The sequence below is a fragment of the Rhipicephalus microplus genome, chromosome 7 (genome assembly GCF_043290135.1).
Source record: "Rhipicephalus microplus isolate Deutch F79 chromosome 7, USDA_Rmic, whole genome shotgun sequence".
NCBI lineage: Eukaryota > Metazoa > Arthropoda > Arachnida > Ixodida > Ixodidae > Rhipicephalus > Rhipicephalus microplus.
Genome location: NC_134706.1, coordinates 32811891 through 32839184, shown reverse-complemented (window position 1 = coordinate 32839184; position 27294 = coordinate 32811891). Strand labels below are relative to the sequence as shown.

Below are 27294 nucleotides of genomic sequence, written 5' to 3'. Positions count from 1 at the left end.
AATGAAGTTTCCGCTACAACAAAAAATTCATGGTTCCCCGCCAGCAGTTTATAGGAGTCAATACATAAACGTTCTCGCCACAACGAATGCTTTTTCTTCTGCCGTCCTGCTTCAACGAAATTTCACGATGCAATTCCAGGCTCAGATATTTATTGCTATACAGTAAACACAGTCTTCAGCATTTTCATGAATTTTTAAAGCTTGAAAATACGCCGACGGAAGTCTAAAACATGTGTTGGCACCACCAGAAACTGCCGCTGTTTAGCAAGCGTGAGCGCAGCCATTGCTCGACAGCGATGGCAATGAGGCTGCCCTGCTTTTGCCACTGGCTTGCTTTTGAGCCGCAGACGAACTGAAGCTGAAGCTCAGTCGCTCAGTTCATGGTTTTATTTCACGCAGCTGTGCGGAACGATGCCTTTTTCGATGCCAATGCGTATCATCTCGCTCGGTCATTGTTGTAACTAATCATAGCAGCTGCTCGCCTGCATTATCAACAGAACCAGCTAGCCGCGAGTGGGGTGATAACGTGCAGGAATTTTAGACCATACCTGGTGACCGAAAAAGCAAGTGGTACACATCAACATGCCACATCTGACTGGTAATTTCAGAGTGCTCATGCGGTCCTTTGAAGATTGTTTGACCTTTAGCCTAACCCAGGCTCAGATACTTATTGCTATGCCATAAACCCATTCTTTAACATTTCAATTCATTTTCAGAGCCTAAAAATGCGCAACGACGTCTAAAACACGCGTTGCCACCATCAGAAACCGCCACTGTTTAGCAAGCATGGGTGTAGCCATTGCTCGATAGTGATGGCAATGAGACTGCCCTGCTTGCTTGCTTGCTTTTGAGTCGAAGACGACCCAAAGCTGAAGCTCAGTCACTCAGTTCATGGTTTCCTTCTCGCAGCTTCTGAGTGCAACCACGGAACGATGCTTTTTCCGATTCCAATGCTTATGTTATTCGTGCTTGGCCAGTGTGGTAACTTATCAGAGCGGCTGTTTGTTCACATTATCAACAAAATCAGCTATCCGTGAGTGATGGATGATAAGAATGGCATAGAATAAGGCAAAATTCACCGCTCCACGATACTTTGCCTCTATCTCGGCGTGGTCGGATACACTTTGACGGCGGACAGCTGCTGGTGTTAACGTTTCAACGCAGCTGTTTTGTTCATTCACGGAAGTGGTTGTAGGCTTTGTTTCAGCGTGCTTTTCACCATGGCCTCGCTATGCATGAGTGAGAATCTCATCGTGACGCTGCTGGGAAAGAATAGGAAGCAGTGGCCATTTTTTGAATTTTGAGAATAAACGTTCCTTTGTTTTGCTGGCTCAGATCAGCTATATTTTTTTTGACATCGCTAAATTTCCGCTTCAACGAAATTTTTTCCGTGCCCCGTCAGTTTCGTTGTAGCGGGGTTCGACTGTATAACGCCAGGGTGTTTAGTGTGAGAGTCTCGAGGTGGCGTCTCCACTCTCATCTAAGTTTCGTGCATTTTCTCACTTACCAAGCTTCATGTTGCGGTAATAGAGGGGTTTTCGGAATTGTAAAATTATACTTTACTAGTATGCGAAAATCCTTTTGCTCCTTGGGGTCTCTTTAACAAACTAAGAAACGAGTTTTTTATAGCAGAATCACTTGACGGCAAGCGTGAGGAAACCTTGAAACCATCTTTGTGTGTCAAGTTCTTAAATACTTACGTATTTACGTATTTACACTGATCTCATGGCTTTAGATACAGAAAGAATTTGCTAGACTGAGCACTTACAGATCTCATGAAATGCAATTTACAAAGAAAACATATAAATTATGAGTTAAAAAAGTATGTGGCATACAGTTTTCTTATTCCTGTAATCAGGAATAGAGCCGTCTTATCAAAAGAATACTGAATTAAAAAAAACTAGAGGAAGATCTTTTATCTGCTCCTTCTATTAGAGACTCATGTAGTATCTCATACTGCCCTGACCACTTTACCTATTTACGTAAGGAGCGGCAAGGTCATTGGCTTCTCAATGCTGTTTTAGACCGACAATTCAAATGCGAAGCTCAAAAAATTGTATGGCAGAATGTTTATTTGAGACAATCTGATGCATTCATTCTACGGGGCTTGGAGTGGTGGTTTGAAAGTGCCCGAATTTCTAAGCACGTTCAAACGATAGAGTGCTCAAAAATCTGCTACTGACTGTATCATTTTCAACGGACAGGTTCTTATTTCAGAACTCCATTACCGTAGGAATTTCATATAACAGGCATGGATAAAATGTTTCATGCCAGCAGCGAGACGGTGCTGCCTGTGTTGCTACCTCTGCTCCATTAAACGTGCATTGCTTGTTTCCATGCAGCTCAGCTACAACTTCGAAGATGAAACCCTGCCAGTTGTCATCCACTGCCTGGCCGAGGAAGGGGATGGTACGTTGTGCAACTTTTGATTTCTGTCAACATAATGTTTGTGCATACACTTTAACCTCGATATAACTAACCTAGATATATCGAAATGCCTGTAAAATACCTGTAAAAGTATATGAAAAATAGTCTTGCGGTAGATATAATGTTAAGAATAAACTTTTGTAGCGAATTTCGGAATATAACGAGCGTATTTTCATGTAAAATACAACTTTGTTATAATGAGGCTTAAGTGTATTTGCAGAGGTTAATGCGAACAGGTGTGCTAGCTAGCCCAAGCTCTCGCGGCTACTACTGAGGAGCGCTGCACACCTGTCTGAGTTGTACGGCACTCGCATATTGAAATGTAAAAATTTAGGGTTAAGTAATGCACATACTTTAATTTCTATCATCTACGGTTCAAGTCATATGAGCGTGATTTTGACTGGAACTCCTTACATCAGAGCCAACATTGGAGCTTTAGGGGCCAGATTTGTCGCTACATGGCGCACCTAATGAATGCAGTTGCTCTTGGCATTCATACTATAATAAATGTCACATTTCAATTCGTGAGTATTGTACCTCCTAACTCTGAACAATAAAATTTGAGTGTGAGCATTCAAGCATTGTAGGAACTTACTTGAACTACCTCAAAATGTGTTTGCGAAGGTGGGTCGTCTGCTTATCGCCTTAGCAGCTTAGAAAGTGCATTGGAAGTTCTTTCTCACTGTGCCTTCGTTCGTGGACGTTCCTCGGCGCTACAGAGCCGCGCCAGTCGCACGTGCTCGTCGCCGTCGTGGAGAAGAACTCAGACAACACGTACACGCTCAAGCCGCTCAAGCAGAAGCTCTTCGTCGATGGCCTCTGCTACCTGCTGCAGGAAATCTACGGCATCGAGAACAAGAACGTGGCCCAAACCAAGGTGAGGCCCAGGTGCTCGGATTGCGAGCATTTGCGGAATACGTGATGGGTTCTTGAGGATAATGGTTTTTTTTTAGCAAGTTACGGAAATACGGTATGCTAATACCCTACCGTTCCTCTTTTTCCGGGCGTTGACCTTTGACCAGTGAAGGCACCCCGCCCCCCACCCTTCCAGAAACACAAAAGCTTTTTTAATATTTACTGTGGAGTTGTCATGCCTCGTCCTGGTCTGTCAGCCTTCACATTGTTAACGAGGAACCTGTCGTTTGGAGGATGCACTGTCACTGGAAAAGAGCACTACCGTACTACCTTACCGTGTTTGCGCACCGTATTTGCTTAACTTGCCAAAGGACCCTACCGAGTGAAGCCTTCTGCAAGACGACATTTTCTATCACGAGAATGAAGACTTGTAGGTTTCCTGCTACACTTTTGCAAGTAATCATTGAAGGGCTTCAGTAAAAGAGTTCGTTGCCTCACGAATCAACTGCCGTAAGAACTTCTAAAATCCCTCAAGCACCAGCAAAGTTTCGTGAATTAGTTGCACGCTTCGAGTGTTGCCTTTCTCCTTTCATACTAGTGAGGGAACAAGAGGCCATGTCCATTCATTAGTGTGTGTCGTGATATTGATTGCCTTATTACTTTATTTTCGTTTGTATGCCTGGCTTATTTTCATTGTGATTGGAAGCTCCTCAGTGGGCACGTGGCGACATCCTGTGTTGACCGCAGTAACTACGCAGGTCGCAGTGCTTTAGTCAACCAATTGCTGGGGACTTTGGGTTGAGGGCTCAGTCATTTGGGTTTATGGTATAGAAGATATGACGATAGAAGAGGTAGCGATTTCCAGTTGACTGATATTTAATTTGAAATTCTTGGCCACATGCTGTGCTATAACGTTTGGCTCGCATGTTCTCAGGAATCCCAACTACCAATTGGTAGCATTTTCTGTCCCTACTGAAAAAATATCACTTGGCTTCTTTAATTAAAGCTAAGGCAGAGAAGAAATGATAGGACGGTAACAATGCTGGCCTTCACCTGACTTGTCACTTTTGAATAAGTGTAAATTCAGTTGAAAACCAAATACCATAGAGTTCCCTAAAATTAACTAGAGGGGTCTCTTGCGCTGTCATTGTTCAGCGACCATGGGAATGATGGGTAGTACTTGGATTTGCCTAGTCTTCATGCATGCATGCCTCGAACACAATTTTGGCTTTGTTTATTACTGTGTTTTGATTTTGTTTCTAATGAAAGAACGGACGAATGGTCATAAACTTTGTGAAATGATGTGAAATCGTGAGACTAAGAGGTTAAAGTAGTAAAGTGCTGCTGCCTAACACTTGCTGATTTTTGCTTCGTGACGAAGCAACTTCGATCCACGCGAAGCCAACAGGGGTTGAAAGTATGGAAATTAGACAAATCCGTGTACTAAACCATCATTCCCATGCTGGCTGAAGCTCCCGTAGACACTAGCATTGGAGCTCCCTCTAGTGTATTTATAGGAAACACTATGCCAAATACCACGGCACCCACGCCTGCACCTGCGAAAAATTTATGAGAGTGGCCCTATGGTGGCCCGGACGTAGAGCCTCCCAAGTTGCCCAGACATGGGGGGGGGGCAGCACCACGTCTGGGTCATGCAGGCCAGGTAGACAGCCATTTGGTGCTACAAAAGGCTGCAAATGTGCGAAGACATCGAGAACAAATACAGTGACTACACAAGCAGGCGGTGAGGAGGTTGCGAGGAGACGATCGGTTATGTTTGCTGCGTAAACTACGAAGTATAGGAAGCAACAACCACGGCCCCAAGCGTGTGGCGATGGTTCGTTGCAGCGCCCCCGACTCCCTGGTGTGTCAATGTATGGAGCAGATTTTGACCCCACCCCCTCTTAGGTGACTAGGGGAGTGGCTAACCCCCTCTTGTGCACGCCTGTCATCTGTTGCCTCCTCTGCGTTTCTTACTGCAAGATTGCCAATTGCTTAAACGAGATACTCAGTTCAGACTGTGAATTCCACTGAAAAGCTGTGCAGGTTCGTTTAGTCCTTTGACCATCTTAAACGAGCTCAGCTCGTGCTTGTCAAGCTGTGCCCAAATACTTTCAGACTAGTGTCGCTCATCCACTTCAGGTAACATCTCCACATGGGCGTTTTGAACAGGACCTGCACATTTCCAAGCTAGCTTGCGTGTCACTTCACTGATGTCAGCGCTTGCATGGCAATTTCTTTTATTTTAGCCACCATTTTACATTTTCTCACGACTTGTGTTTAGAATATCTCGTTCAGTTATCGCATGCAGTGCTCGTTCATTGTCACAGAAAAGAAGCCTTTCGTCATTGTCCAGCTCTTCAAGGAGCAATTATTCAGATTCCGAAATTAAGTTTGATACTGGAAATGAGAGTGATAGTAACCATGGCATCGGGATTGGCACTTTTGCAGACGAGGAATACTGTTTAATGGGTGGCATCGTTATGCTGCTTCATTATGCTAATTTGATTTAACTTACACGGCAATCGTTTTTTCTTTTCTTGTCCATCGAAACATGTCTTTTAGAACCGGGATATCCATCATCAATTTTTTTTTAATTAACTTTTAGACAGAAACACTCAAGAAACAATGGTCAAGGGGTCCTTTTAGAACCGGGAAATCCATCATCAAGTTTTAGAAAAAATTAACTTTTAGACAGAAGCACTCAAGAAACAAAATGGGTAAAGGGATATGAGGAGCAAAACGCTTTTTCTTGTATTAGTAAAGCACAATTTCACCATCCTGAAAATACCACTCTTACCGCGACACGAAAATTCGTAAGCGAGGAAACGTGCGAAAAAAATAACTGCCTTGAGATTCCCGCACCAAACACTGTGAAATCATAAATTTTGAAGGTGTGTACTGGGTCTTACGTAGCTTCTAATAAAATAAAATTGAAGTACATCGTAATCTACGGGTGCTATAGACTTAGCATACGAAGTTTCAGAAAATTATATCAAGCCAATGTCACGAAAATACTGATGTCGTGTAACAATACAATGTAGAACTTCTCGCGCCACGCTCAGAGATTACGGCACGGAATTTAAAGATAAAACTTCAACCTCGATTTTGTTCGCTAATAATTAAATTATGACAGTGACGCTTATGACATCAGAGTTCCCAGAGTGCAGTTTATCAAGCTAAAGCAACTAATTGTTTCTTGTTTATGTCCCTTCAAGGGGTCAATCCTCTCTCGTCATGTTAACGGTGGTGCTTTTTCTTGCGCACAGCCTCCCACGGGTGATGAGGAGACGGAGGACAGTGGTGCCGAGTGCGTCATCTGCATGTGCGACAGTCGGGACACCCTGATCCTTCCCTGCCGGCACCTGTGCCTGTGCTCGTGCTGCGCCGACTCGCTACGCTACCAGGCCAACAACTGCCCCATCTGCCGGGCGCCCTTCCGCGCCCTGCTCCAGGTGCGGGCCGTGCGGCGCACGCTTGCCTCGGCCGTCGCCGTGCCGCACCTCGGCGCATCTGCTGGAGACGCCCAGGTTCGTCGCCGCCTCTCGGTCTTCCTCGACTCAACATCGTTTGTGTCTCTTGTGAAAACTTTCTGAGTAGCCTTCTCTAGAAGGCAAACCTGAAGTGTCCTTCAAGTTTCTGCGTCTGGACTCCCTTACATAAATACAGTCGAATCTGGATAATTCGAACTCGAAGAGATCTGAAAATTTGTTCGAATTAAAAGAAGTTCAAAATAATGAAAGCTAAGTAAACGAAGGGCTCTCCATGTAGTGGCGCATGTGCATTGAGCTAACACACGAGGGGGAAGTTTCGGAAGACTTGCATATATTCACGAATTTCAAGACATCCGTAATTAATTGAAGTAATCGGTGATGTGCGTCTGCACACATTTGCCTTGCAGCGAGTCAATCAATTTCGCACGCAGCTTGCAAAGCATGTCTATTTCGGTTTCAGCGTTCTCCTGGCAAGAGAAGTTGCGCGCGGCAATGTCCAGCGCCGACACTCTATAACGACGACAACGACGACTGCATCTTCGCTGCTATCCTCTGCGTTAAAGCTGCAGTGTTGCTAGCACGTGACGAGAAAAGAGAGTGTCTCCGCGTGTAGAGAAGCAGATCAGCATTTGGGAGAAAACCAACACTCCACGGCAGCTTTTTTTTTTTTTTGCTCTCTTGGCGTTTGCGCGCTGAAAGAAGGGTTACGTGGCAGGGACAGGAAAGGGGGAAGCATGGCACTGGCACGTGAGAGAGAGCCACTCTCCACAACAGCTTTCTTTTTTTTTCCCTCTCTCTCTTTGCACGCGGCGTTGGAAGTAGAAGGGTCTTTACGCGGCAGGGGCGGAAAAAGAAGAAGCGTGGCACAGGCGCGTCGCAGGTCGGCATTTGAGAGAGAGCAAACATTTCAGCGCAGCCTTTTTTTTCCTTTTCTTTTCCTTCGCGTGCAGCGTTGAGGTGTCGGAGGTGCCGCCGCCAGATTGGTTTGGGTGCTGAGAGCATTTTTGGAGCATGGTACGTTCAAATTAACCGTCCCAAGTGCTTGCGCGTTCGAATTACCAGCCGTTTTCGCCCATTGGAATACACATAGCTTTGACAGGACCTCATCGTGAGTTCAAATTAACCGTAAGTTCAAATTAAGCGTGTTCAAATCAATGAGATTCGACTGTATGATGAATTGCACTCCCCTTCGCCATTTACAGTGGTAATTGGACGAGGACCACGAAAAGAAGTTGGCACTTGCGGCATGATCCTTTATTTTCTATTCTCATCTAACTAGCGCTGTGAGTTACGCAAGATGAGCAAAGTAGCGATTTGGGTGAGTTGGTTGAACTCTTTCATGGCACAGCATGCACACATGACAAAAAAGAAAGAAATCGATGACATAATCGCTCATGTCATCGGTTTGATTCCTTATTGCCTTCGTGTGTGTGTGATGTTTTATGAGAAAAAAAAATTGTCGGAGATCAATTACCACCAATTGCTTTCTCTGTTGAACAGCTGTATGCAGATCCATTGCAAATATTACATGCAAAACTAGAAAACCGTCAAGTGAGATTAAGAGACTCGATAAACGGTAATCTATGAAACAGAAGTGCTGTTTAAATGAAACAACTACCTCTCTATTCAGATTTTTGCAATCCTATTAATCTCTTCATAAAGGGAACTTTTGTTAAACGGACACTTTCCTGGTCATATTCAGGTTCATTTTGACGAGACTCTATCGTCTATCAAAGTCTCGTTCATATCCGCATCCATATTCACCACAGTCGCTGAAAACTACCCCTGTAACTCTTTTGGTTTTCGATGGACTTGAGAAATTTTTGCCAATCAGTTCGTGAGTCAATGAACTCTGGATACTGAGATTATTTGGTGATTAGTTGGATGAGTGGTTCAGTGCACCTTTAACTGAGAGTTGGCCAACTGCATCTGAATTTATCTTTCAGACCTGCCAAGACATTCCGCCGGGCTACGAGGTCGTGCCGCTCGTGGAAGCCCTCAACGGACCGGTCGCTGGCTCTGCGCCAGTTGCCGCCAGTGAGTAGTCGTGGATTTCATTTCGCTCCTAAGCAGCAGCGGATTCTGCCGGCCGAATCGGTGGCGCACCTAAACAACTTAGGGATCGGATTGCAACCTGTGAGATTCAGAACTTTGTCCACGGGTAGAACATCTCGAAGGCACCCCCCCCCCCCCCCCCACAAAAAAAAAAAAACCACATGGTGGTTTAGACAACCAAAATGAAAGGCAGTGTGTCACCACTGTCGTCAGTAACGGGCAACCTACGGATTTGCCTTTCCTTTTTCTTGTGCGTCAAAAACGTTTGCGTGATGGTTGAGTTGAATTGCTCACCTCCGATGTGCTTTAAAATATTTATGTGTGTGTGATCAGTGTCATCTGCAGTCTTACTGTTTGCTGTTTTTTGAAAAGTTGGCCGGTTTTTATTTCGTTTTCATCACCATGTGTTTTTTTTTGTGTGTATGTTTCTTTTGTCTACATCGTGCGCGCGCGCGTGACCACCGCACAAGCGACGCCGGGTTGGCTTCCCTTCCGTCTCCTGCGGCCCCAACTGCCCCAACTCCTGCAACGAAGAGAGCGAAGTACGGAGCAAAGGATTTGGCTGCGAAGGTGAAAATATTGAGGGCGTTGCAAGCGGGAGCATTTCGAAAAGAAGTGATAGAAAAGTTCAAAGTGAAGAAAAGCACGCTGAGCACTTATGCAAAGAACGAAGAGCAGATTATGTAAGCGTATGACGGGGACATGTTTGGCGACCAAAGGAAGAGGCTTCGAGTGGCGGCGCATCCCAAGCTAGAAGAAGCGCTGTTGCGCTGGATTGCCGTTTCGCGCGATGCACGTTTGCCCTTGAGCGGCCATCTTATCTGTGCACAAGCAGAGAAGTTCGCGGTGACCATGAACATTGACTCCTTCAATGCGTCTAAAGGCTGGTTCGACCGCTTCAAGAAGCGACATGGACTGGTGTTCCGCAACGTGTCTGTTGAAAGAGGTGTGCTTGACGAAAGTGCTGTTAGGACTGGCGGTCTGGACTATTTGTGCGCTTTTCTACATACAAGCCGTGCAACATTTTCAACGCTGATGAGACAGCGCTGTTCTATAAGGCTCTGCCTGACAAGGCAATCGCGTTTAAGGGGGACCCATGCGTTGGTGGAAAACAAAGTAAAGAGCGCCTGACAGTTCTACTGACTGCTAACATGACCGGCACAGAGCGGCTGCTGCTGCTGGAGATCGGGAAGGCTGCAAAGCCAAGTTGTTTTTAGAATATTAAGCAGCTGCCTATCGACTATCGGTTCAACAGAAAGTCTTGGATGACTGCCGAACTCTTTCAAGAGTGGCTGCGTCAGCTCGACCGCCACTTTGCGGCCAAGGCTCGGAAGGTGTTGTTCGTGCTAGACAACTGTACTGCGCACACGAAGGTGTCTGGGCGTGAGAACATTGAACTGCTATTCCTGCCTTTAAGCACAATGGCTTCCCTGCAGCCGATGGACCAGGGAATCATACAGTTTGTGAAAATCCGCTGTCGATGGCAGGTACTCGAGCGGATGTTGCTCTGCATGGATTCAGGCAAGCAGTACGAAGTAAGCCTCTAAGCGCAATCCACATGCTGACATAGGTGTGGAACAAGACACCGCCTGCAGTAGTTGCAAACCGCTTTAGGCATAGTGGCTTCGTGCACGACGCTCCTGATCCTGGGGTGGTGGCCCATGAGGAAACCGGCGAAGAGCAAGATGGCCGCTATGTGAGCATCATGCCAGCTGATGCACCCCTGGGTGATTACTTCGCAATTGACAGCGATGTTGCCGTGGCCGGCACAGTGATCGACAGCGATATCGTCGCCTGAGTCTTGGACGGCGAAGGGGTATCGGCTGACGAGGACGGAAGTGATGCTGACGAGCGTCCACCCCACACTATGATGGAAGCTGCGCATGCATTTGCCGTTTTGGAGGACATATGCATGCTTTCCTCGAACAGTGTGGGCGGACTAAGCCACTTGCAGGAACTTCGCAAAATTGTGACTTCGTCGCACATGGCATCCGTGAAGCAAACCGAGATCACAGACTTTTTCAAGAAATAAAAGTCTGATGGTGTAGGAGACATTTTTCAAGTGTTTTGTTCGTACTCGCAATAATTCGTACTCTCGGTTAATTCGTACTCTCGGTTAATTCGGATATTCTCTCCAGACCCGTGAAGTCCAAATTAACGGGGTTTTACTGTACCAAAGAACAGGATGGGCAACTGAATCTGTGAGAAGGTCCCGAAGCGATGGAAGGCGTATGCCAACGACGCCATACTGTAGACGTATTGGACGTGCAAACAGTTGGTTTCAGTGCAGGTTTATGCCTTTGGAGTTTGGACGTTCGTGTTGTGTCTGTGTCTTTCTGAGGATTAAGTTGAACCTCTCTCTACTGAGAATTAATGTAGAAACAACCTAGCTAAAGCCTAGCTGCAACCTCGATGCAACCTAGAACCTGCGTCACCTAGCTACGGCCTAGAAGTAACCCCGAAGCAACCAGACTAGAGTTCGAATTTGCCCAGCTGCGCTGTTTTAAGCCTTGCGCGGCTTGATGCTAGCTTCGACATTCTTTTTTTCTTCGAATTTTGTTGCCAACTGATGCGGGTAGATGTAAGAAATTTATATTTTGTTTTTTATTGACATTGTTCGTTTTGTGTCGCCCAGTGCACCTAACTGTTGGCCTGCCACCTGAAGCGTCAACGCCCGAGGGGCCAGCAGCCAAGCCTCGAAGGAGTGGAAGGTAATGGTGGCAATTCTTGAAGTTCTCTTGTGTAAGCAGATCATCTCGGACAGAGGTTGCATAACAAGAGGGCTGACAGTTCAAATTCCATTAAATCCTGGGTATTATTTATGATTTTAATTTTTAACGTCTACTAGTAAGCCATTCAAGTGAATACAATACGTTTTCTTCCTGAACCGGAGGGGCGGTTCGTGGCTCCCCTAAGCACGTGTTTAATTCTGTTTGATGTCCTTTTTTTTCAGGCGGCGTTCAGGAAGCACATCATCATTACAGACTGACAGCGCCGGAGCCGCTGCAGCTGCTCCCGAGGTCGTGGTGGCCGCGGTGGTTTCGTCGGATGCCGAGAAGGGACGCGCGGTCTCTCCACTCGGTCCAGATGTCCGCTGGCACCGGCGGAGTTCCTCCCGTGCCGCGCCGGAGCAGGTTCGTCTGCTGTCAGAGTCATCCAACGGCTCTGCGGGTCGTCGAAAGGTGAGCCGACTTGCTGCTGGCACCGCCTCTCAATTGTGTACGGCGTTTGAAGCTGCTGTCACCTGCAAGATGGGGTGTGTTATGCAAGCTTTACTTTTCGAGGCAGAAACCTTGTACTGTTCTAAAAATGAGCAAACACGGACACCAAAAGGAAGTCGGGACAACACATATGCCTGCTAATCACTGAAAATGTGCACAACGGCAGAACATAAAGCAGGCACAAAAGCTTCTCCTTGCATGCCCACACAATATATGAACCTATCAAACTGGCATGCATGGTGGTCTACGTAAAAGATAACGGTTGAGGCATTTGATTTCATCTTTGTGCAAGTTCATCGATGGTTGGCTCATGCATGGGCTACCACTACGGTTGATGTCCGTCCGATTTCCTGGACCTTCAAAGGACCGTGCAAACGTCTGGAAAATGGAGCCGGCCGGAAAAAGGAATGCCAGCGAAAACACGCTTTAATAGGTATTTTTCGCTGACAGAGATATTCGCCCAAGGTGTTCAGTGTTCCCATTGCAATGCAGCAAGTGCATCGCTTTGATGGCTCTGAAAAGAGCCGAAAGAAAGAAAGAAAAATTTTATGTGGCCTGCGCTACTGCATTTTAAACACTTAAGCACTGCGCTACTTCATTTTAAACACTTAGGTGCAAGGAAATAATAATAATTAAGTGACCTGTTTTTGTTTGCACGATGTCCCCCTTGCTTGCGATGATGTCTGCAGCAACTTCATGCCGTCACCGTACATCGGTGACAGTGCCAATGCTTGCGTAAGCTCCAGGCTCGTTAGCTGAGTTGGCACTCCCTCTTTGATCTCGGTGTCATTGTCATCGTAACCCTTCGTAACTTGACAAATGATTTCGTGCACAGCTCCAGGTCTTCGTCAGCGTGGGCGAAGCCCTCAAAGGTTATCTTTGCTGGAATTGAAACACTGGCATTATGCAGTTCGTTGAAAACAACGTTCGCGGATGGAAGTTGTTGCACATGCTGTCCACTCCGGTCGAGGCGGTAGTGGCGGTGTCCAGTATGAAGGTGGCGTGGCGAAAACTGTTCTGTTGCATAATCGCCTTTCTTGAGTCTGCAAACATTCCGACGGCAGACCAAAGGTGAACAGCGTAGCTTTTGCCACTGTCGGAGCACAGGCTGCTCAGCACCATGCGGCCTAAGCTATAGCCAGAGGCTACGGCTGGCAACGGATTGGAGTGCGCTGGATTACAGCATTTTTGGTTTCGAGGGTACGTCGGCGCAGCGCGGTGTGTTCGAGGGTCCGAAAACAACTAAAATGGCGCCATCAATAGTGACTTCGTGTCTGTGGTTAGTGGTAAAAAATCCAGAAAATCGGATGGCGAAAGCTCTAAACGTCCGGAATTTTGGACTTTTGAACACATTGACTCTATGAGAAACTTGACGGTGCCACAGATGAGTCAGGGAACTAAGGCATGTCTGGAATTTCAGCCGTCCGAGAAATCGAACGTTGACTACATTATTGATATGCCTTGCCTCAACCATCAGAAACATTTCTTTATTCTTATGCCGGTACAAAACTGCGCATTCATTAAATATTGCCGTGCACTGAGATTTTCAACAATGTAAAGAAAAATTAGAAGCTGAGCTTCCATTTAGCGATCTCTTTTGTTTCTATAATCTCTGGCTAATGCAACGTCCTGTCTGTCCCCCACGCATGCCAGATTGATAGGTTCGCATGCTGCGTGGCCCATGTGAAGATAAGTTTTCGTGCCTTCTTACTTTTCTGTCGTTGTGCGCACCTTCAGTTGTTTGTAGACGTTTGTGTTGTCTCAACTTCCATCTCGTGTTTGTGTTTGCATGTCCTGTCTTTTTAGAATGAGTACGTATCGACTCGCTCAGTTCTCTGCTATTCTAACCCTTGTACATTTCTAGAGTCAAAGAATTGTTCACCGGCATGAAGACGAGCTGTACCAAAAGCCACGTGACCAACTGGTTGTGTCATGTGACGCAGCCAGGTGGTAACGCCGTAATGACGCCATCAGTTACAGCGTGTTATGTCATCGTTTCTCTGTCAAAGATGGGCCAGTTTTGGAGGTCGTGCAACAATGCTTCAGTGGGGCGGAGAACACACTTGACTGCAAACGTCAAAGTAATTTATTAGCTCTTTTTAGCATAATGGCAACGATCAAGCAAACAAGCTTGAAAGATTGTTGAATTTCGCAGAAAGTACTGGAGCTGCTGTTGTTTTCAAGTGCTGTCGTTTTATTGGTTCAGAACGCGAATTTCAGTTGATTGTGGGCTGCGTACCATGGGTGGCAAGTGGTGTTGCATTGTGGTTACACATGAAATTGTTGACGTCTATTTATTATTTATTTGAAGTGTGTTTTTGTGTGGCCTGAAAGATAACATTTTATCAAGTTGTGCACTGATAACTTCTCTTTCTCTCACCTCACATTTTTGCTACTATTTTGCGCTCCATTAAAGCTGGCAGTCCGCACGTTACACCCAAGAAGGATGGTTGAGTATTGGGACCTTTGCTTTCAGAGAACGTTCGCAGTTAGTCTTTCGTCAAGTATGACCAACTGGTTCATCTGGGAATTCATACTGAATATTCAAAAGGCTTATCTGGGCACTGTAGATCAAAAGAACTTGGCGTTTTCATGCTGTTATTTCGCGTACATGCAAAGATCGCGACTTGTAGCCAAACAACATCACAGGAGCAACATGGAACATTAGCGAGGCATACATTAGTCTTAGGCTAGTGTATTTTTTCCCCGTGACTGTTTTCCCCATGACAAAGACGCACGCTTTTTGTTTGGAGACGTGACTTACTTTTACCATTGCCGTGCATTTTGACAAAGGAGAGACCACAAACTGTAGGGTAATCGTAATTTAAGCATTCCCGTTGCGAGCTAGACGAGACAAATTCTTTGTCGCTTCTGATTGAAGTACTTCACTACATACAATAGCTTCTGTAAAAGTAGTACTGTGTAGCGACTCAATGAACGTGGGGCATTTGGGCAGGAAATTTCGATTTTTATTACCTTTTTGGGAATGTTCAATGCTCACTGCTTGCAGATAAATATCTTATGCACTTTGAGTGGGGCATAGAAATTAATTTAGGAAGAAATACAGTATGACTGAGTGTACAATCATGAAGTAATTATTTACATTGCAGTCACAATTAATTGCTGTCAAGTAAACCATAATTTATTCTAACACTACCACTTGGTTTACCCTTGTTCTCCAAAACCTTGATGTATGATTAAATAAATTTCATGCATTTATAGACGTTCGATCGTAATACGTTGCAAAGGCATAATCTTTCAGAGTACCGTTTCCCGCTGAATTTCTTTGCCAGAGCTGCCATCTTTGCAGCTGTTTTATTCATTCACCGCATAAGTGAACAAACGAAACCGTATACCCGTTTCAGGAGAACCTCTTGTTGGGCAAGCTGGTCACACAGGAGAGAAGACGAATTCAGGCGCACGACAAACACAGGCGAACACAGTTACGGGTGAGCTTTTCCAAAAAAAAAAAAGGCAGTGAACAAAAAAAGTGCGCTTCAGCAACAACCGTGAGGCTGTGTTCGTCTGCGTCCGTCTGTGTTCGTCTTTTGCTCGTGCGTGTGTGTTTCGTGCTCAGTACAACGCCTCAGCGATGTTGAGAAACTTGTACAGAACTTGTGTGTTTGCGACTGAATGGCGCTATGTCGTGGCAAAACTGCCAAAGCTGCCATAGTGGACTACGCAACGTTCGTTGCACTGCTAAGTCCAGGGCTGTGGTTTTGACTCCCGGCTGTGGCTGCCACATTTTAATAGGGTAAAAATGCAAAAACATTTTAACTAGTGACGTCAGGGACATATTTAAGAACCTTGGCTAGTTAACATTGATAATTATAAGTATTGATTGCATTGCATTATATTGTCATGTTGTTGCGGAGAGCTGAAAGATGGAAGTGCGTTAAGGAAGATTTGGAGAAGCTGGCTGGTGGACGATCTTGACTTCTCATTCTTGTGACACATGAAAGCTGTAGCTCGAAGCTCCTCTTGTTTTCTCCCGTAACGAAAGCGCTTGGCTCCTATGCTTCAGCGCACCTGCGACCAACTTAAAGTTTAAAACAAGCCGTGTAGCTAGCATACCGGCCAAATGCACCCTGCGCAGCAGGTTGCCAGCTAAGTTCACTGTGACAAACCGAACAACAAAAATGGAGGCAAATAGTATCATGCATTCACAGACATTCGAACGCACAAACGTTGAGGGTGCATGACGCGGTGTCGGCACGGTTGCACTTTGCATGGCCTTTGAGATGGCTCACACTTGGCCTGTTTCAATGGCCCGTGCCCACCATCTAGGAGGCTTTGTTTTTTGCTTTGTTTTTGTGCCATTGTGCTTGCATGGCACTTAAAGCAAATAGGTTTCTGCTTCATTCAACAGACAGCGCTGTGTCGCAAAGCGCGTGACATTTGAATTTTGATTGACGTCATCCGCGCTCGCAACTTTTTAGCATGGTTGCGAAACTATGTTTTGACTTTTATTGTGTTGTTATTGTGATATAATGGCTTGATTTAACGTCTTGATTATCGACGTCAGTGGCTATCACACCAAAATAAAATAAACAGATACATTGAAAAAAAGTTTTTAATCTTTCTTTTAAGGACCGAGGTGGGGGGTGGGTTCATTATGTGAGTAAATACGGTATTTGTGTTAGCATACCTGGTCACTAGGCATTTACAACCTATGGAAAAAGTCTGGCCACTCTGGCAACACGTCGTCGCAACTTAAAGTTCATGCATGCCTTGATTGCATCTCCGCGTTCTGCCCACTTAAACCAGTACTTTCAGTTTGCTCAACCATCTTCCACTCGTAGCTCTCATAATCTTCATCTTTTGCCATTTAAATCAAGAACTGATTGGTTCAAATATAGCTACTTTCCTGCGACAATTGAAGGTTGGAATGCCTTGCTTCGGTTTGTTCGTGCTCTGCCAACGACTGAGTATTTTGTTTGCGCTTGACATGTGATGTTATCGCTGCTCCTGCCATAGCCCACCATATCCTGCAGTATGTATAAATAAAATAAAATGAAAAATAAAATAAAAAACTCTACCAACAGCCTTTGCCGTCCCAGCCAGAGGGAATCCTCATAGATGCCCCGTGCAACTTAATGCCAGATATACTTTTGCGCGTTGTATGTTAATAAATTTGTGTCACTACTTTTAGGCTTGAAACTTGCAACATCCCAACAAATCCTTACATGTAGACAAGCATAATTTTTATACAGAAGCGATTAACACTTACTTTTGAGTTGCCAAGGATTTAATTTAGCCGAAGGAAAATACCTGCAATCAGGACAGAAATCATCTTGCACAGTCCTCCCACGCAGGTGACTGGCAGGTGCAGTATGGTAATGTGCAGAGCTTTTTGTTTATGTTCTTGTTTCACTACGAATTTCCACTGCTTTAATGCAGACAGAACTAGAAGGAAAACAACATGCTGCAAGCTGTTCAGAGATGCCAACTTTTGTACTGCAAATAAATGCTCTGTTCCTTAATTTGTGATGGCCAATGAGGAGTGCTATTCTGAATAAACAATTACATCGGGCAATCTGCTACGGATCGTGATGACTTTGAGTGTGTAATTGCACCATCTATCTCGATCACGCTGAAAGAACTTTGTTTTTTGGGTGGTGTGATTGGTAATAATGGGTGAGTATCGTATGGTACCACACGTGGGCTTTAGGTTGTATGTTCTTCTTTCCTGTTGCTCCTATATATTCCGAAGTTTTGCAATAAACGCTTAATTGAAGTCAACCGCTTGTGTCTCTCCTTTCGTTTCCCTCGTGTAGAAGTTGTGCGCTTCCTACCAAAATGGTACTATTCTGGCTTTTTTTTTGTGTGTGTGTTTACCTATTGAGCAGATATCACAGCACACTAGGAAATGGGTCGGTAACTTGGATACATTCTTTTGGGGGCGGAGCACCATCTATCTCGCTCACGCACAATGTCCCTCCGTACAGTGTCCCTCCGTCCACAGACCACGAGCCGGTATCTACAGTAGATGTAAAAAGTGAGACGTCTGTGTACAACAAAAAGGTTGTCAAAACGCTGTTAAACAAGGCCACAACAGCAGAAAAATGTGACATTTAACCACCTATCAATCAAAGCGTATGACATAACAAAAAGGTAATGAGACCAAAATAAAAGGCCACAGCGCATAATCTGATGCACTGCCTTCGTCCCATCACCAGCATTCAGTTACCGGATATGTGTGGATTTTTTATTTATTTATATTTTCAGCGATGGTGGGGCATAAAAAGTTAAATCAGGTTTGCAAAGTCGCCTTATTTTTGTGAAACATGACCCGAAAAGGCACGACCCGGCACTCTGCTCTCGATGTCACTCACACGAGGTGAATGCGGTGCCGTCTGCAACGCAGGCCCGAGAGGCGGAGGCGGCCGAGACGCGCTCGCTGCTCGAGGGGAGCGGAGCGGGCGACTCGCGAAGCCAGGTGGCAACTTCTCCGTCGCCACACGGGAAGGTGTCCGCCTCGACGCCCCACTCACTGCATCTCTGCCAGGCCAGGCCGGACAAAGAGAACAAGGCTACAGGTGAGCTTCGGAAATAGGTGCAAATGCCTTCACAGAATGCCCTGAATCTTTGGCGAACTTCTTGCTGGATTCGTCGTCCTGTCCTAATGTCAATGGTTAAGGAAGGGGCAGTATCGACACATGGAAGATGTTTTTGTTGGAACGGAACGTGCTTTAAAAGCATACTTCTTTAATTTTGAGCTGATTAATTTTGAGCTGATTTTTGCCTAACTTACATATCTTACATATCTATTTACGTACTTACTTCACATACTTTTTTTGAGCACAGGACCTGTGGCTGCTAATTCCTGCTCTTTATGAGTAACCCTTCTCCCCCACCTTGTACAGAAAAGTGCATAGTTTTTTTCTTTCTGGGATATAAGCAATTAAAGCTAGAGTCGCCAAATATTCATGGTGTGCTGCACAGACACCTCTCCTGGAGCCGAGGACTCTGACTACTACACCCCTGAGGACCCAGCCGTGCAAGAAGGTAGCACTCACTTCTTGGTCGACCAAGGGACCGACACCAGCCTGGACACGCCGCTGGCCGAGACCCCCGGTGCCGAGAGTTCGTCGGGAATCGCGATGCCGACGTCATCGGGCGGCAGTGGCAGTGCCAAGAACTCACCAGATGCCATGGCGCTGCGTCGGCGGCGAGTCTTCGACGACCGGTGCTCGCCCGTGCACGAGGAGGACCGCCCCATCGAGTTGGTGGAGGTCAAGAAGGCCACCACGCCGCTGGCGTCCACAGCAGGGACGACGACGTTCGAGGCAAGTGCAGCCAATTGCATTAGTTTGTCAGATAAGATTTAGTACTGTGTGCAGTAGCATTTAGCACGTAGCATACCCACGCCACTTTGAGGCCATAGACTCGGTACAGGTTCACAGTAAACTGTTTGGCATCTCGTGCTTGAGATTTAAACAACCGACACAGTATAGAGCATCGTAAATGTATTGCAGGGCATTTCGTTCACTTTCTATATGGTGAGCCAGCTTGCCTAGTTGTACAGCTAGTTGGCACGCTAACATATTAACGTGTTGCGGAATCAAGGAAGCTCCAGTTGCTACTTCTGGATTATCAAGTCCGTCGCCTTGGTGGAACAGTGGCTAGGGTGCTTGGCCAGCCATGACGGTCACATTTTGATGGAGCAGAAATGGTAGGAGGTCCGTGTACTGTGCGATGGCAATGCACGTTTAAGAACACCAGATGCTCAATGCTTTTGAAGCCCTCCACTACAGCGTCTCTCATAATCATATCATAGTTTTGAGATGTAAAACCATAGTTTGATGTAAAACCATAGATGTGTATCATAGTTTTGAGATGTAAAAAGATATTTTTAGGATCATCAAGCGAAGGATGTTCAACCTTTTCAGAAACCTGTGCCCGTGTTGTTTGCACATGACCTCTTAAATGGAGATGGTTTAGATGGAATGGGAAGACATTCGAGAGGTCATCCATGAGATAGCTCCGAAGAGCTGCTCAGAAGATCGACTTCATGCGTAGTCGATTTTAAGCAGAACAGAAAAGAATAGAGAAGCTTTCTTTTCAACCTGAGTGACCATGCCATCAGGTGGCACTGCAGTCAGACCACTGGTGTCATCAATCATCTGGATGAAACCGGATTGCAGGCGATGTGAGATCCATTTTAGGGTGCTTATAGGACACAGGACATGGGGCAATCTTATGTGACACACTTCCTCCCCGCCACTTGCATTTGAACCTGCCACGACAGAGCAGCCACTGTTCTTCTCTGAGGAGTGCTAGGTTGAGGGTTTGCATCGTGCTTTTGGTGGTTGCCTTCAGAGGTAGTGCCACACTTGAATGCTTGTGTTCCAAGTGTAGGTTTATTTTTAAAGAATGAACCCTGCGGTCATGATTAATGGAGAGACCTCCGCACTAGCATGTCTCGTAAACCTGTGGTGCTGTAGTTTCGAACAGATCAGTTAATGAACCGGTCAGGTGGTCAAAGTAATTCTTCAGCTATAGTCAGTCACTCGGTGAGTGTAGTCCATCAATAAAGATTGAGTCACTGACTCAACTTACACCGGCAAGTCACTCAGCCATTATCAGAGCTAGAGGAGTGGCCTTTCTAGAGGCCATGGGTTACAAAACTCTTTGGGTGACTGCAGCACGTAAAATTGCAATGTACCCACTATGCCAGTGATTCTCAGCGGGGGGCCCACAAAACTCATGGCCAGAAAAAAAAAAGTATTCTTTAAAGACATATCAGGTCCTGTAACAGTGGCTTATTCTGATACATATATTGTTTATGCCTTGCTGCATTAAATTTTTGCATTGTGGCAGAGCCTTCTTGCATTTCTTACATGAGATGGCTGTCAAGTTTTTGTTGCAGTTTTCTACGAGATGCTAGCGTGCATTTTCCAGGCTTGCAACCTTGAGAAGCAAGCATAGCTAGAAACAGGTTGAATGTCGTCTCTGCTGGCCACACATCTTATTTAATAGCTATTGAGACTGACTTGACATGACAGTTTTGTTTGACGATTCCTTGATAGGTATAAATATCACCCAGTGTTTTGCGTTAATTTACGGCCCACCTCACTGCAAGGGGTCCTTCGCAAGTTCCAACAGTCTACAAGGAGTCCCTGAAACATTCATGGCTGAGAGCCACAGGGCTTTGCCATAAATCATCTCAATTTTGCTAAGTAGGGAAGTAGCTTTTATGCCATTATTCATCATTCTGTTGAGAAGCAAGGAACTCGCTACACACTTGTAAGGCATTATGGGAACTTTGTTGATGCTGTGTCTGATGACAATGTAGAATTATGACTGAGCCCTTTGTAATGGCCGGGAAGCTTTAAACCACCCAGTCTTCATGCAGTTCACATTGCGTAACACCTGGTGATTATTTTGCTCTTCTACCTATATTACATCTGTCATGATGCTTGGCATAATGCTTGCATAGGATCTTCTTGCAAAGGGGTTTCATGCACTGGCATGGTGCTGTGGTACTCGACTGCCATCAGAAGGCCCAAGTTGTAATCCCACTCAAACCTGGATATTTTTTTTCTTGTGCACAGTAGCGTTTACAGGCGCCAGTGGTGACTTCGCGTAACCACCACCAGCGGAGCCACTGTTGTGATCTCACGACAGCTTTATCTATAAAATGTGACTCTGCTGGTACACATCTAGAACAGCGGTGTTTTTAGCGTTTGCCAGTTTGTCATTTTTGTTTGTACAGGCACGCACCCAAACGACGTCCCCGTCCCGCACTCAGGCCAGCGGCAGCGTCGGGCACGTCGAGACCAGTGTCTCCCTGCCGGGCACCCCGGCGAGCAACGCCAGCAATCGCAGCAGCGGCGACAGCTGCAGCAGTGGCTCGAGCACTCGACTGCTGCTATCTGTACGGCATAACTCTCAGCCTCCCAGCAAAACCACTGGTGGCAGTGTGGACTGATCAAAGCGTAGGGAGGAAAAGAAAAGAAACAAAAAAAGGAGTACATAAGATCAAAAGGAGAGCTGCAGCCTTCAAGGAACATGAAAAAGAAAAGAAAGGAAAATCTTTCATGTTCCGAGAGGCCAAACTAGCTCCGAGAGGTCTGCACTGCCCGAGGAAACGGAGGCGCGTTGTCGTGTCCGCGGGTTGTCACCGAATCGCTGACACCGGCCCTTGCCAAAAAACACAAGAAGTCTCCCCGCCTACTTGCAGCAAGCGTTTGATCGCTTATGATTTGTGCTTTGTGCCACGTAATGCTAATCCTATTTTAGGCTTAGAATTTTAGGCACCGCACTAAACCTAACTGCATTAAGCCTGTTTAGGTATAGCAGAAAAAAAAAATGAGAGAGATTTGAAATAGGAGTTATCGTAAAGGAGGGTGAACCTCAGTGGCTAGCTTAGACATGAGTACACATTGTTTGTATGAATCATGCTTAGAGAAACTGCGTGGATCTGTACCTGAAGTGGATTCAGTGTTACTTTTGGCTGTCACGCTTGATTACAACTGCCATGAGGTGAAGGGAACTATCAGTGTGAAGTGTGTGCCTGCCGAAGTGTAGGACACAATCTTTCGACGGCAAAGCCGAGGAAGAAGCTCCGCAAAGTGCTTTTGCATGCTCCGTAGTTGACCTCGGCTGCAAGTCGATCGGGGCCATTACGTACAGTTGCCAATGGACTACGCCTGTCTTCGGTGAAAGGCATATGGCCGGTCTTTCCACTTTGCATGTCTGAAAAAGTATTCGTTTAATGGCTTCGCCTGTTAGTGACTTGCGGTTACATTTCAAGCAGCGATACGAGAAACTCAATCTAAAAGGCACAGGGAGTTCAAACACAGACGCATGAAGGGGTTCAGGACACCAAGAACGCCCACTTACAACTATAGAAGCGCACTACGGCAAAAAGAAAGAATGCATGAAAACATGTCTGCGCATGCCCATGCAGTACGCAAACCCATCAGTCTGGCACGTCTGGTGGTCTGCGTGAAAGATAAGTGTTGAAGCTTTCGATATATTCCTCATGAAAGTCGATAGACTATTGGCTCACGCATGGGCTACTGCTGTTATAGATATGCCATTATCTGATCAGACACATTTTCTCATTCCTACGCTGGTACAAAACTGCGCATTCTTCAAATTTTTGGCATGCACGTACACTCTTGACAATGTAAAGAAAGATTAGAAGATGAGCCTTTCATTGGCGATGTCTTACGTTCCAATAACCTCTGGTTAATGCAGCAACCTGTCTGTCTTATGTAAAGCAACCACAGCTGAAAAGGGACCTTGTACGGCAATCGGTGAATTTGTTGGTGTGTTTTACAAGACAAATATTGGTCCGCTTCTTGTCTTTTACTGGCTCATTCTTTCTCTGCTCTGCAGCACAAATCTTGCCTAACTTATTGGCAGCCGTCAAAAGTCACATTAATGCCGTATCTGCTACCCACTTTCGTTAGCCTGTGAGATACGCAATGAATGTATGGTATACCTTAAAATGAGCATGTAGAAACTAGCTCGGCTCTGTGTAATTCTAAGCGAGAAACTCAACGCAGCCTCGCATTGCATCGACGTGTTAGAGTGAATTCGAACAGTGTGGTGTTTCACAGAGTCGCGGACGAATCATTGTGGGCATGTGCATCCTGTCCAACTTACCGTGCCCTCAAAGCATCAATGCACAACCAGCTCCATAGTGCTATTCATCATTCAAGTTTTAGTGGCCGGCTCTGAACATCCAGAGCACTTGACATGCATCAAGCCTTACAGGAATTGAAATGAAGCTATTTAGTTCGTAATTCTTCATATGAAGCATAACGAGCGAGTGTTGATTTGAGATTTCTGTTCTTTTATCGAAAGGAAGAAAGTGTATTGGGGTTTTTCTGTAGGCTTGTGCAAATAGCCAATTTCAGGTTCGAAGTGAAGAGTAATTTGGTTCGAATAGTGTGTATATCAGAAAGAAAGATATAAAGAAAAATTAGCATATTTGTCATGGTGCAACTAACCTGCACAATATCTTCTAAAAGAATGTAATTCTTTCTGGTTCAAGGGGAACTGGAAGCAGCATTTAATAGTCGTTGGATTTGACCTTCGGTACAATGCGAGGGATAACCTGTTAATATTTGAAGCTTTAAAATTTGCTATACTAAGCGCATATAAGCCAGTATAAAAAGCTGTTAAACTCAAAAAGGAAAAAAACATATAGATTTGAGTAAGTGTTTTAGTGGAGTAGCACTTCTCCACCTTCGTGAAACTGCCTTTACAGGGAGTTACATGCGAACTAATACACGTGTTCGTTCATTATGATTACTTTGAAATTTCCAGTAATTTGAATTCAATTCGAAGCCAATTCGATTACTGTAATATTTTCACAAGTCTAGCTCTTAGATGTGGTGCACCCCAAATGCGTAGGTCAGCGAACTCACTCACGAGTGGACACGCTCCGACTCGTATCAAGCTACGGGTCTGAGTGAGTAATATCGGGCTGAGTTTGAGTTTGAGTGAGTCCAGTTGCAGGAAAGTTTTTCTGAGTCCAAGACCGAGTGAGTTCAGCTCAGGAAAATTTTGGTGAGCCTAAGCGAGTCCAAAGGGCAAGATATTATTGCGGTGTTGCAGTAAGCTTGAGTGAGTTCCGCTTTTTTTTGTTTTTGTTGCCGACTTATGGCCGATTGACTTTGGGTACCTAAAGTGCAACGCCATAATTGCATCTGTCTTGTTTTTTGAGTTTAGGTTTGTTTTTACTAGTGGTTTGAGTATCCTAAACTTGGGTATGTGCAACATGCAAGTTTAGTACAAAAATTTATGAGTGCGTAGCTGTAAAACAGCGAGATCTTGGCAGTTGAACCAAGATGTTTAATCAGTTCTAACCTGGGATTGTGTGCTGGCTTTTTACGGGGATAAATCTGGCCACGTGGACCTGTTTGAGGTTTCTCACTCTGATAGTGACTTGGTTTCTGAACTGCTAGCGGTCTTTCAATCACTGTCGCTTCTCGAATCTCTCCTTTTTTGTTGACCCGTAGACTATTGAGGCATACCTTAAAGATAAAACAACCGGTCCATTCTTTGGTGACAACATCTTCATGTATTTGCTCCACCTACACATATATTGAAATTTGACAGGCAGTTTGAATTTTTACGTTATCTGCCTAGGTGCTCAAGGTGAAAAATTAAGTGAAGGAGGACTTTTATGGTTACTATGTTGAATTTCATCACAGTCAAACCCAGCCATGAGTAAACAGGCTTGTGTGCTGAGAATATGCACGAAATAAGTATGCGTAAACTAGTAAGGAACTGGAACACACTTTTTGAATGCTCTTTTAGACATGCCATTTCGTGATCTCTGGTGAAACAAAAAGTGCTACAAAGGAACTCTTAGACAACAATGCTACGCACAGTCGGCAGGAGTTCTTGGTTACATCTTAAAGTGTTCCCAAAGTCTCCAAGAGCGACATTTGCGACGTGAGAGGTTGTGTAGACTAACTCTGGCTGACTTCCTATGGACAACAGCACAGTATCGGCGTGGCACGTGCAACCCTAAAGTACATTTGTGGGAAATGTGAAAAGGAATGCTTAAATTGTCAGCAGGCGGTAGTGGATGAATACATCTACAGAGCGCACCACTGTTTGTAGCGTTAAATGTTTCAAATGTTAATGCATCTCTTGCAAACAAATATGGTGGATTCGCATGTGCACATCGCGGGTTGTCGTTTCTTCAGCGTGAAATCTGTATTCCCATCTATATTGTTCGTGACTGTACTCGTGAAACAACTGACTATATGGCTCCACCTCTGCTATTGGCTGGCAGTACATACCTTGTAAGATTGGGCTTGTTGCATCACTTGGACGTTATGAATGCCTCGAGTTCAGTTCTTTGCTAGAGAGTTGTGTGTTTGTCGGCAAATCTCGCGTGTTCAATGTAAATTAGATGTATTTGTGTTCATTATGCTTGTGTTCAACTGCTGCATTGGTGGCCGGCAAAGCCGAGAGCGTGTATGATGCTTGTATTCTGTCGATATTTATATGACGGCCTTTCGTTTTCCAAACCAGTCTACTGTCGTATGTTTTCAGTTGCAGTTTTCCAACAGACCATGTAAAGAGTCTGCTTATAAAGCAGTGTTAAGGGTTTTTCAGAGGTGTAATATATTACTGGGTGCGTATTTACTGTTTGCTTATAGGTGTTTCTTTTATGTTTCCTTTTGGTTTTACAAGATGTAAATATCGGGTCTTAAGTGCTTTTGGTTCAAAAACAATTTTCCTGTGAATGCGAGCACTCTACAGACACTTTTTAAGCATACGTAGTGTGTGCCGATAGAAGTTTGTTTCCATTTTGCGTATTTTAAGCGGGGAAAATCGGAGCTTGCGTTCATTATCTCAATGCGTTAGCTACTTGGTGTGTTCTGAAGTTTCAGCTGTACAAACTAACCGTCTAGGCTTGGGCTAGTTGTCTTTTAGATGTAAAGTTAGAGACGTTCTGAATGACATCGTAAGTGCTGCCCAAAACATTACACTAGTGTTCATGCAAGGCCACCAACTCTACAAGGTGTGGTTGCACACCATAGTTGCGAGAGTATTGCTGAGCTTGGCGGAATTATTTTGACAAGTGTATGTATGCAGCGCTTTGATTATCGGACCATTGCAGTGACAAGTGCAGAGGGCGTAAGTGTTTCCTCGGACAGTGCTTCAACTTGTCGCTGCCTTAGTGCTGCGCTGTTTTACTTTGTGGAAAGTTGTACAGAATTAAAGTGTTTTCAATTGCTTGTGATGTGTGCCTTGATGCACTTTTGTTTTGGGTTAACGCTTTGCGTCACTAAATTAGTATTTTCACTGCTCTTTATTGTCAATTTAAGTCGTCTTTTAGACCTCGGATATACTCGACTTATGCATATTGTAACGAACACGCCAGAGCCGTGGCTGGGCCAAGACGAAAGCTTTATTGCGATAGCGCGGGTAAATGTAGCGTTGTGCGAGAGGGGTTAAGGGGAAGGGAAGGAGAAGAAGCAGTGGTGATAACGGCGGCTTCGGCTGGCGTGACGTCACGGATACATCATTCCGCTCCCCCTACGGTGAGTAACGGTCTGGGGGTTTGCGTTGCCGGCCCGAGCGACGCAACACCGGAGTTGAGGGGCTCCCGGCGATCTCGCTCCTTGTTGGCGCTCGCCTCGGTGTTCCTCCTGCTAGGGCCCCGCCGGCAGTTTCGAGGCACCGAGAGTCACCGACTTCTCCCTGGTCATGCTCCAACTCCCGTGGCTTCACCTGGTCGCTGTGGCGCCTAATGGTTTCCC

At 45.4% G+C, this 27294-nt stretch overlaps 1 protein-coding gene across 3 annotated transcripts in view; it reads left to right on the top strand.

Annotated features, from left to right (window-relative positions):
* The window catches only part of Mrgn1 (Mahogunin ring finger 1), a 34049-nt gene extending 7275 nt beyond the window's left edge, over positions 1–26774 (top strand). For 2 of the 3 annotated variants that reach the window (XM_075868954.1, XM_075868955.1), the window contains exons 6-15: positions 2343–2409; positions 3147–3304; positions 6552–6812; positions 8723–8813; positions 11467–11542; positions 11785–12013; positions 15418–15501; positions 18420–18591; positions 18998–19341; positions 21771–26774. In XM_075868954.1, the coding sequence (XP_075725069.1) occupies positions 2343–2409; positions 3147–3304; positions 6552–6812; positions 8723–8813; positions 11467–11542; positions 11785–12013; positions 15418–15501; positions 18420–18591; positions 18998–19341; positions 21771–21986 (1698 nt within the window). In that variant the 3' untranslated portion in view covers positions 21987–26774. The remainder of the gene's footprint in view (positions 1–2342; positions 2410–3146; positions 3305–6551; positions 6813–8722; positions 8814–11466; positions 11543–11784; positions 12014–15417; positions 15502–18419; positions 18592–18997; positions 19342–21770) is intronic. The other variant, XM_075868956.1, reaches the window with a different exon arrangement.
* The last annotated feature ends 520 nt before the right edge of the window (positions 26775–27294 follow it).